The sequence below is a fragment of the Hypanus sabinus genome, chromosome 30 (assembly GCF_030144855.1).
Source record: "Hypanus sabinus isolate sHypSab1 chromosome 30, sHypSab1.hap1, whole genome shotgun sequence".
NCBI classification, from domain to species: domain Eukaryota; kingdom Metazoa; phylum Chordata; class Chondrichthyes; order Myliobatiformes; family Dasyatidae; genus Hypanus; species Hypanus sabinus.
In genome coordinates, this window is record NC_082735.1 from 9,090,523 (window position 1) to 9,102,602 (window position 12,080).

The 12,080-nt window shown below is 42.8% G+C and overlaps 1 protein-coding gene across 1 annotated transcript in view; it reads left to right on the top strand.

Annotated features, from left to right (window-relative positions):
• Positions 1–12,080, top strand: part of nipal3 (NIPA like domain containing 3) — a 70,689-nt gene that overhangs the window by 40,706 nt on the left and 17,903 nt on the right. The window contains exons 5-7 of the mRNA XM_059954289.1: positions 1,162–1,307; positions 2,135–2,231; positions 10,257–10,392. Coding sequence (XP_059810272.1) covers positions 1,162–1,307; positions 2,135–2,231; positions 10,257–10,392 — 379 coding nt within the window. The remainder of the gene's footprint in view (positions 1–1,161; positions 1,308–2,134; positions 2,232–10,256; positions 10,393–12,080) is intronic.

Here is a 12,080-nt window from a genome sequence, read left to right on the forward strand (position 1 = left end):
CTGCCACAGCTGAGTTGATGGGGAGGAGATGAAGAGACATCAAGTGTTCTGTTGTAAGTGACAGTAATTATGGAGGCTGATTATGTTGAAGATGTGATAAGGGGACTCTACCCATTTGTGGATGGGATCCAGGCTGTGAAAGCAGAACTGTAGGATGTAAAGTACTGTCAACAATGGTAGAGGGAAAGCCATGTTTGAAAAAGGAGGACATTGTAAATTCTTGCCATTAGATTTTTGCGTCGTAGGGTAATTAAGGGTTACGGGGAAAAGGCAGGTAGATGGAGATGAGTCCATGGTCAGATCAGCCATGATCTTATTGAATGGCGGGGCAGGCTCGACAGGCCAGATGGCCAACTCCTGTTCCCATTTCTTATGTTCTTGTTATGTATCAGATCAATTATATTGGGCTCTGAGAAATTGGAAAAATGGAATAGAATACTTACAGAAGCAGGGAGGGAGGAGATAGACAACTTTAAAATAAGCAAAGCCTTCTCTGACCCTGCTTCCTGTAGTTGGCCAAGGTCCCATCTGTACTTCTGTTCCCCTTAGGGATCCAAACAGCTCTTCCAAATGAAGCATCAGTTCATTCACATTTCTTCCAATTTGGTGCTCTCAATGATTACGGCATTTTGGGTAAATGTTTTGTAGAGCTCCTCCATTCAGTTTCCAAGAGTGGCCCTGAGCTCCCTGCTGTATGTGGCATTAATTCTTCACTTCACCCTGATTACTCTGACAGCTTCATGCGTTGCTTCAGCAGGCCCCAATGTAGGCTTGAGAAGCAGCACCTTATCTTCCAAGTAAAACACAAAATGCTGGAGGAACTGTGCAGGCCAGGCAGCAACTATGGAAATGAGTAAACAGAGTCAGTGTTTTGGGATAAGATTCTTCATCAGTCCTGTACTTCAGTCTGTACTTGTCACAGGCATTCTCTCAATGTCTCTCCATCTCCTCCACCCAACCCTTTCCTGCAGCTTAACAACTTCACTTTTCCATTTGTAATCGATACAACAGTTCTACTTCGATCATGGATCCTGGATGTTGCCTGAGGTGCTGAGTACTTCCATCTTTTGTTTTTGATACTGAGTAATTTGGGTGAGGTTTGTAGCCTGAGTAGAGCATCTCTGTGTAGCTCACATATTTGATCTTCTGCTTGTCCTGCAGGAAATTACATAATATCATTCCTCGGATGTGGGTTCACAGTGGTTGGAATCTACCTCCTGGTCACATTTGGACCAAACACTCATGAGAAGCTTACTGGGAGGAACGTTGTTTCACACTTGCTGGGGTGGCCCTTCCTATTGTATCTGGTAAGGACTGGGTAAGACCAAGCTGGAAACCAGATGCAATGTAGAGTGGAGAAGGGAGTGGTGTGGGGAAAGAAGAACGACAGTCTATAAAATAAAAGATGATTGGGTATAGATGACAACTGACATTGAAAGGGAGATGAACCAGCAAATGGAGAGTGTATAGCTGATGTTAGCTTGGAGAGAGAATCAGACTAATCAGACAAATCTAGGAAGGTTAGTGAACAAAATAAGAAGGGAAAAGGGGGGAACATGAAAATGGACTGACAACTTAATATTAAAGGAAAATTAGTTTTTGTAGCCATAGAGTCACATGTTGTAAGTTTCAAACAAATATTAAGAGGAGGGTGGAGGTCAACAGAGATCAAAGAATGAACCAGATGTACATGCACAGAAAACTTTGAAGCTGCTAGGGCAGATTGAGATAGTGATCTTAAAAAAATAAATCGGCATAGCACGCAAAAACAAGGTCATTTCATTGAGACTTTGTGAAGCTGGTTTGTTCACCAATCAGGACATTGCAATTTGGGGAGGATATGAAGACTTTAAAGAGGCATCAGTGATGAAATTGACCTTAAAGAAGATTTTACAGAATACTGTAATCATGGGAGGTGAGGTGGGGAGAGCTGAGTGAGTTTGAATTAAGAGTAAATGAGAGCATGGGGAAGGAGGGTAGGGTGTAGCTAAGGGACAAAGAGTGCATGTGTGCTCTCAAGAAAGCAGGGGTCTGTATTACTATTTGCTTTTGTCACATTGGACAGCGTATTGCCAAATCTGTTGTTGAAATATCATAATTCAGTGTTTCCTATTGACTTCCTCCTGCCTTCCAGTTGGTGATGATTATCCTGTTCTGCCTTCTCCTATATTTCTACAAAATACGAAAGATGGCCTATCTTGTTGTTATTCTTCTACTGGAAGCCCTGCTAGGTGAGTAACGGATCAGCTTCAGTTCACAATGCATGTCTAGAAGTTCGGGGCGCCACTTTGGTTGTGCAGCCCAAGTCTGCACACAGAAAAAGTTCTGTGGTTCTAATTAGTGATTCGAATGGGCTCCAGACAGAATCCTACATTGCTTCCTTACAATGATTGTTACTTAGTCTGTTGGTGTCTGAGTTATTACTCATTCCCTTTGTTTGTCAAAATGACATTAGCGTCAGTGTTACTGATCTCGCCAATATCTATTAAAGCATTTTTGCTGTGACTGGTGTCTCTCATAATATCCTGAGCCTGATTGTTATGCTGCCCCTCCGTATCCCAACCTGATTATTATTCTGATCCTTCATGTCTGTCTGGTTATATGGTTGTTACTCAGCCCCACTGTAAAAGGTTAGACATGACCCTTGCTTCTGGATACTCCAGCTAAAGAAAGCACCTGTCAATCTGTGCTAGAGGAAGCTGCTGTTGATCTTCTCTGCAGGAGAGCAAGGGCACTGTTACTTAACCTATTCTCCAAGGGCAGAGCAGGCACTGGTGAAGGTTTGCTACACTCCAGCTGTTGGGTAATGGGGGTCCTTAATAATGCATGCCCCTTTTTTTGAGGCATTGCCTTTTGAAGGTGTCCTTGATTCTGGGGAGACTAGAGGCCATTATGGAGCTGGTTGAGTTTGTAACTTCTTGATCCTTTTCAGTCGTATCGCCATACCAGACCCCGATGCAATTAGTTAGAATGCTCTCCACAGTAGAAATTTGCGAGAGTCTTTGATGTACTGTACCAAGTCACCTCTAACTTCTAATTAAACATAGCTGCAGTCTTGTCTTCTTCGTAATTGCATTGAAGTGTTGGGATAGATCTTCAGAGATGTTTTACCCAGGGTGAAACTGCTCACCCTTTCTACTTCTCATCCCCCGATGAGGACTGGTGTGTGTTCCCTCGACTTCCCTGAAATCCACAGTCAATTCCTTGGCCTTACTGACTTTTAGTACAAGGTTGTTGTTGCAACACCACTCAACCAGCTGATTGATCTCACTCTGCGCCTCCTTGTCACCACCTGGATCTGCCAACAATAGTTGTGTCATTGGCAAATGTATTGATGGCATTTGAGCTGTGCCTAGCCACAAAATTGTGGGTGGAGAGAGACTAGAGCAGTGGGCTAAGCACACACCCTTCATGTACGTCAGCACTGATTGTCAGTGAGGAGGGGATGTTATTTCTGACCTGCACTGTCTGGTCTCCTGGTGAGGAAGTCCAGTTACAGAGGGAGGTACAGAAGCCCAGGCTTTGATGCTTGTTGATTAGGACTGAGGGTATGATGGTGTTGAATGCTAAGCTGTAATCAACAAACAGCAGACTGATACTGTATACCAGTTGTTAAGCTAAAAATGATTTCCCCTCTATTAAACCCCGTTAATCTGCCCAGTCTCATTATTTCTTTGTGATCTGTCACAAGGATACAGTCATCAGGTTCTGGGGATTTACAGCCCACCACCCATTCATTTCCCTAGTACTATTTTTTTACTAATCCCATTTTCTTTGAACTCCTCATTCACTCCATAGCTGCAGTTCACTCTATATTTCCAGCAGCTTTTCCTTATCTTTTTCATGAAGGCAAGCATAAAATATGTCAATTTCCCTAACATCTTGTAATTTCTCCGTTTTCTCTTTTTTTTTTGACTCTCCATTCTGGCTACCCTCTTAACCCTTTTCTGCTCCTCACCTGCTCATCACCTCCCTCTGGTGCCTGTCCTTTCCTTCATCCTCTCCTATCAGAGTCCCTCTAGCTCTACCTCTCCCACCTGTCACCTCCCAGCTTCTCACTTCATTCCCCCCCCCCCACTACCCCCTACCTTCCCCTCAGCTGGTTTCACCTCTTATTTGCAAGCTTGTACTGCTTCCCCTCCTCCCTCTTTCTTATTCTGGTTTCTTCCCTCTTTCTTCACAGTCCTGATGAAAGGTCTCAGTTTAATACGTTGACTGTTCATTCCTCTCCAAAGACTGTTCAACACCTGACCTACTGAGTCCCTCAGCTTTTTGTATTTGTTGTCTGGATTTCTATAATTCCAGCTATTATGGCTCCTGTATTATCTTGAGCTACTTTTTTCCCTAGTTATGTACCTATAGAGGTTTCTAAGGTTTCTTTTCAGTCTTCTCTCATATTCTACTTTTTCTTTTCCTTTTGATGCATTATCTTACTCTTTTGCTGAATTCTAAGTTTTTTTTTCCTGTCTTCGAGCTTGTTACTTTTTTGGGCAAAATTATAAGCCTGATGAAATAACTTCCCCGCATAGCCACAGTTGGTACACTTCTATAATTAGGGTTTTGTGCCTTCTTTAACTGTCGGCTTTGGTTGTTTATCATCATAACTTTTAACATAATTTCACAATCTGTCACAGCCAACTCGTGCCACATGCCTTCCTGGTTTGTGTTATTAGAAATTCATAGTCATAGGTACAAGCAGCACTGAAATAGGCTATCTGGCCCAAATGTCAATCTCCCATATGTACAAATTCAACACTAATCCCAACTTTATTCACCAAATCTTCTCTCCTAGATGCTACAACAGAGAATGCAGATGCTGGAATTTTGATTTTAAAAAAAACTACAGAAGGAACTTGACATATTGAGCTGCATTTGTATGGGCAAAGTAATCATTGATATTTTGGGTTGAGATCCTGCGTTAACACTTTAATACAGTGTACTGACCCAAAACATTGTCATTTTCTTTCCCCTACAGATACTAATCTGCATGTTGATTTCCTCCTGCGGTTTGTTTTTATTTTGCTTTTTTTTCAGTATCTTAAAATAGTTGAACATTACTTCTTGATTCGTAGGCACACTGTGCCATTTTGTAAAGCTTAGTGTCTTGTATGCTTTGTTTGAGTCAGTTTCTCAACCTGCTATGCCATTTTCATGAACCATGGGCCTTTACCCCCAGATCTCCATTTTACCATTTTTGGAATTGTATTCTCTATATTAATTCACCTCATTCTTTGTACCAAAGTGTAATATTCAGCATTTTCTGCAGTAAATTTCACTACCCACCCATTCCACCAGCCTATGTCCTCTTAAATTCTTTTGCTAACCTCCAAACAGTTTTGTGTTAGTGCCTCTAAGTTTTGTGTATTCTTTACATTTGGCAACACATATTTGGCAATGACCACTTTATTAGGTACAGGAGTGGAACCCGGTGTGGTTTTCTGCTGCTGTAGCACATCCACTTCAAGGTTTGACATGGACGTTCAGAGATGATCTTCCTCACACCACTGTTGTTACTCATGGTTATTTGTGTTATTGTCACCTTCCAGTCAGCTTGAACCAGTCTGGCCATTCTCCTCGACCTCCCTCATTAACAAAGTGTTTTCACCCTCAGAACTGCTGCTTACTGGATGTGTTTTGTTGAAGCTCCATTCTCAGTAAACTCTAGAAGCTGTTGTGTGTGAAAATCCCAATTTCTGAGATACTCAAACCACCCCATCTGGCACCAACAGTCATTCCATGGTTGAAGTCACTTCCCCATTCTGATGTTTGGTTTAACAACAACAGAACTTCTTGACCACGTCCACATACTTTCATGGATTAAGTTGCTGCCACATGTTTGGCTGATAGATTTACAAACATATAGCATTAACGTACCTAATAAAGTGGCTACTGAGTGCAGTATCTGTGTGCCAAGTCTGAGCCATAGACCCGGTTTTTCCCTCTTCCTACTCCACAGCACATTTCAACCAAAAAACACCCTGCTGCTCTTTGTTACCTCATTTTTCATCCATGCTTTTACAGCTTTTTCATTCCATGGCCTTCAATGTTGATGAAGTACCTATTATGTGGCAATTTATCAAGTGCCTTATTTTCCACATCAGCCATAATCCTGCAATCAGCTCTTGTTCATCAAAAAACTGTTGTTTGTTCCACATGAACTGCCCTTAATTCATTCATGTTGCTTTTTTTAATCAGCACAAAATTGGCTAAGTGATTGCTAGTTCTGTCCATGATTATTGTTTTCTAGAACCTTCCCTGAGGTTAATTTGACTGGTCTGTTGTCTTTGGGTTTATGCCTGCTCTGTATTTGAATAATGCTGCAACTTTTTCAGTTTTCCACCTTGAAACTAAGGATGTTGAAAAGATCATGACTAGGGCCTTGGTAATTTACTCTTGCATTTTCCAGCAGCTTAGGATGACCATTTGGAACAACTGATTATCCACTTCCAGTGTAGCCAGTATCTCGTTTAATAATTTCTAGCCCATTTAGAATGACATCTTCCCTTGCTAAGGCTCCAGGAGCATTTTTTTCCCCAGTAAAGACTGATGTAATGTACTCAGGTAATGTAAACTTGCTTCGGAATAGATTACATTTTTGGCAGGCTCACCTCACCTCTTTACAACCTTTTTCTTGTAGAATGTACAGGACAAGTTTGGATTCCCTGTTATGTTTGCTGCTAGTTATTTTTCCTTTTTGCCTTTCTTATTTGTTTTCTTTTACTACACTTCTGCACTTTCTGTAATCAATCTCTTTCTCATGGAGAACAGATTCACATCTGTCATACGTTTGTTTTACAATTGTCATTTATCATGGCGCTGGTGAACCACAGTGACATTCTACAGGCTGTAGGCAATACTTCTAATTAGATCTCTCTCGAATTACTCTCACTGCAATCTGCAGCATGTAATCTCCATCTAAGCAATATATTCTTAAATCAACTTGATGATCTACAGACTTCACAATCTTCTGAAGGATTTGTCAGACCGAGCAGGTACCGCACCTTTAAGAGGGTGTAGGTTCGTCGCCATGCCCACTAGGTGGGGGGGGCTGGTTCAAAGGCTGGTTGAAGCGCAGAGGGATGAGGACCCCTTTACCCAGCATCGTGTTAGCAAATGTGCAGTCACTGGAGAACAAAATTGAGGACCTGAGGGGATGATTTCTGTATCATAGAGAAATGAGAGATTTTTGTGTACTATGTCTGAGTGGGACATGGCTTTCTCCGGGCATGTCAGATACAGTGATAAAACAGAAGGTTTCTCGATTTACCGTATGGATTGAACTGCTGATTTGGAAGAGGCAAAAGGTGGAGGTGTGTGTTTCATGATAAACTCTTGATGGTGCTCTGATATGGTGGCTTTGTCAAATTTGTGTTCCCTCAGCCTTGAACATCTAACGATTATCCGTTCTATTTACCAAGGAGTTCTCCTCCATAATCCTGGCCAAATTTTACATACTCCCAGTGGCAGACTATAATCAAACTTTTGAGATACTGCATGATGCCATTTCCAAACAAGGAACAGTCCAACTCCATGCATTTCAAATCATAGTCAGGAACTTCAACCAGGCTTGTTTGAAGAAAACCCTGCCCAGTGACCATTAGTATATAACCTGTAGCACCAGAGTTACAAACACACTAGACCAACGTACTAAGAAAAGGAATGCCTACCGTTCTGAGCCTAAACTACATTTTGGTAAATTGGATCACTTGGCTGTCCTTTTACCCCACAGGCAGAGGCTAATGAGCAAAACTCCAGAGATTAGGACATTAAAGAGGTGGTTTCAGGAGGCAAAGGAGTTGTATGCAATTGCTTTGAGTCAGTGGACTGGGTCATGTTCAAAGACTCATCTTAGATCTGAATGACTTTATTAGAACAGTTGTAGATGAGTGTGACCCCACAAAATCATTCAGAGTCTTCCCCAATCAGAAATCTTGGATGAACCATGAGATCCATGATCTGTTAAGGGCCAGTCCAGAGGCTTTCATGTCTGGTGACCAAGAAAGTGACAAGTCCAGGTACGATCTCCGGAAAGCTGCCTCAGGTGAAGTGGCAATTCCGGACTAAGCTTGAATCAATAAAGCATACTTGATAGAAGTGGCAGGGTTTGAATACTGTCACCTCTTATAAAGTTACATCAAGTGACGTAGGAGTCAGCAGGGCTTTGCTTCCGGATTAGCTCAATGCCTACTGTGCTCGCTTTGACCGTAAAACATGGAGGAACCATGACGAATTCCTACAGCCCCCAATGATCCTGCGATTTCAGCTTCTGAGGCTGATGTACGAGCTGCCTTCAGAAGGGTGAACCCACAAAAAGCATCCGTCCATGTGAGGTACCTGACATATCAAATGGCTGGAGTGGTTGCTGAGACCTTTAACCCCCCCCCCCCCCCCCTCGCTTCAGCAGGCTGAGGCGTCCACCTGCTTCAATTATACCAGAGTCTAAGAAGAACGTGGTGACCTGTCTCAATGACGATTGCCCACTAGCACTTACATCCAATGTGATGAAGTGTTATGAGAGCTTAGAGATGGAACATCAACTCCTGCCTGAGAAGTGAGTTGGATCCACTCCAATTTCAGCAGATGCCATCTCATTGGCTCTTCGTTCAACCTTGGAACACCTGGACAACAAAGATGCATGCATCAGGATGCTCTTTATCAACTACAGCTCTGCATTTAATGCCATCATCCCCTCAAAATTAATCAATAAATTCCAAGACTTTGGTTTCAAAAACCTCCTTGTGCAATAAGATTCTGGATTTCATCACTTGCAGACCCCAACATCTACAACATCTGGCTACAACATCTCCTCAGCACAGGTGCACCTCATGGTTGTGTGCCTAGCCCCCTGCTCTACTTGCTTTACACTTATGTCCATGTGGCTAAGCGCAGCTCCAATGCCATATTCAAGTTTACTGACAACACCACTGTCATAGGCTGAATCAAAGGTGGTGATGAATCAGAATATAACAGGAAGATTGAAAATCTGGCTGACTGGTGCCATAACAACATCAATGTCAGCAAGACCAAAGGTCCATGAGCCAGTCTTCTTCGGAGGATCAGAGATGGAGAAGGTCAGCAACTTTAAATTCCCCAGTGTTATTATTTCAGAGGGCCGGTGTTAGGCCCAGCACATCAGTGCAATTAGAAAGAAAGCAAGGCAGTGCCTTACTTCCTTAGGAGTTTGTGAAGATTTGGCATGACATCTAAAACTTTGACAAACCTCTGTAGATGTGTAGTGGAGAGTATATTGACTGGCTGCATCATAGCCAGGTATGGAAGTACCAAAGCCCTTCAAAAAGTAGTGGATACGGCCCCCCTCCCCCACCATTGAGCACATCTACACGACTGCTGTTGCAGGAAGGCAGCATCCATCATCAAGAACCCCACCACCCAGGGCATGCTTTCTCCTTGCTGCCATCAGCAAGAAGGTACAGGAGCCACAGGTTCCACACCACGGTTCAGGAAGAGTTAATACCACTCAACCATCAGGCTCTTGAACCAAAGGGGGTAACTTCACTCAACTTCACTTGCACCATCATTGAAACATTCCCACAACCTATGGACTCACTTTCAAGGACTCGTCATCTCATGGTTTTGGTATTTATTGTTTGTTTATTATTCCTTTCTTGTATTTGTACAGTTTGTTGTCTTTTGTGCTTTGGTTGAACGCCCAAGTTGATGTAGTCTTTCATTGACCCTGTTATGGTTATAATTCTATGGATTTATCGATTATGCTCGCAAGAAATTGAATCTCAGGGTTGTATATGTTGATATATATGTACTTTGTTAATACTTTAACTTTGAACTTTTCTGGTTAATTTACTATCTCTTTTACCTTTCACTCCCCCCACCACCCCTTCACAGGAATGTACTTAGAATGGGAGTTCCCAACCTGGGGTCCAAATATCTCTCAGTTAATGGTAGCGGTCCATTGCATATCCAAAGATTGGGAAGCCCTGACTTAGGGTGTTGTTGAATGTAGAGATCGATGAACTTTAACCAGAGGATGCTTCAGGACCAATGCTGTGGCCACACCTCTCTACAGTGTATTGATGTGATAGGCCATTCTCGATGCAGGGTTCAACCCTAAACCTCAATAATTCCTTTCCTCCTTATAGGTGCTGCAGAGTTCCTCCAGTAGACTGTGATATTAGTGGTGTAGGTGTTCTGGCTGTAAGATTCACTTTTAATTCAATGGATTAAGGATCACTTGAGGTGTTCTCGTACATTTAACACTGTGTCATTTGCCCCTTTAGGTTCAGTGACTGTTGTTGCAGCAAAGGGTGTATCGGGGATGATTGTCCTATCGATCCAGGGGAATCTACAGCTGATTTATCCTATATTCTATGTTATGTTCGTAGTTATGGTTGCCACTGCAATCTTTCAAGCAACGTGAGTAAATCATTCTCTGACCTTAAGCATGTGTTTCTCCAACCCTCTGATGACCCTCTAGAGTTGAGGTGTCTGGGTACTGGGCGTGACTCCCACCCGAGTGACTGAGACTTGCAAGAGATTGAGTCTCTCAATGTAACCAACCTGAAGATTCAGTCAGTTCATGTGTGTATTAGAGCTTCCCTCTTGCAGATCCCAGTGGATAAGATGCATCTCTATTTGTGAAACAGTGTCACTCTCTCAGTATATTACTTCAGTTATAGCCAGGACTTGCTAACAGCCAGACATAATTCAAGAATGAAATTCATATATACAAGATTATAATTCATTGATTCACAAACTTTAGCTGCCAAGTGAAAATGAGAGAATCATAGACTTTGATAGTGTAAATGTTCACCCTTTCTAAATACAAAAGGTTCAGAGCAACCCACACAAAACACTGGAGGAGCTCAGCAGGTCAGGCAGCATCCATGCAGAGGAATGAACAGTTGACGTTTCATCAGGACACCCTTTCTGTTCTCTTCTATCTCTCAAATGAGAATGCAGTTCCGCATTCAACACCAGGCTCGACAGGAAGCTCAGAGACCTCAGCCTTGACCCTGCCTTGTGCAGCTGGATCCTGGACTTCCTATCAGATCAGTAGCAGGTTGTAAGAGTGGGCTCCCTCACCTCCACCCCTCTGACTCTCAACACAGAAGCCCTTCAGGGCTGTGTACTAACACTTTTAATCCCTGTATACCCATGACTGTGTCGCCCCCCCCCCCCACAGCTCTAATCTGCTAATTAAATTTACTGACAACACTACATTGCTTGGCCTTATCTCAAGCAATAACAAGATGGCCTATAGGGAAGAAGTCATCTCTTTGACACAGAGGTGCCAAGGAAACAATCTCTCCCTCAATGTTGCAAGAAGAAAGGAGCTGGTTGTGGATTACAGGAGGAATGGAGATGGGCTAACCCCTATTGACATCAATGGATCTGGGGTTGAGAGGGTAAACTGCTTTAAGTTCCTCAGCATCCACATCACCGAGGGCCTCACGTGGTATAAACACACCAGCTATGTGGTGAAAAAGGCACAACAGTGCCTCTTTAACCTCAGACGGTTGAGGAAGTTTGGTATGGACCCCCAGATCCTAAGAACTTCCGACGGGGGCACAATTGAGAGCATCCTGATTGGCTGCATCACTGCCTGGTATGGGAACTGTACCTCCCATAATCGCAGGACTCTGCAGAGAGTGGTGCGGACAGCCCAGCGAGTTGTAGTTGTGAACTTCCCACGATTCAGGACATTTACAAGGAGAAGTGTGTAGTAAAAAAAAAGCCCGTAGGATCATTGGGGACTTGACCACTATCTATTCCAGCAGCTGCTATACAGGAAACAGTACCGCAGCATAAAAGCCAGCGCCAACAGGCTTCAGGACAGCTTCTTCCACCAGACCATCAGACTGATTAATTCACGCTGATTTGAGTGTATTCTATGTTAACATTGACTGTTCTATTTACTATAAATTATTATAAATTTCTATGATTGCATATTGCACATTTAGACAGAGATGTAAAGATTTTTACTCAAGTATGTGAAGGATGTAAGCAGTAAAGTCAATTCATTTCAGTTCAAGTTGTTTTAATTTTCTAAAATGTTTTGTCATTGAGCAGGTATGCCCCTGGCAATGCCAAAGTTTATCTGC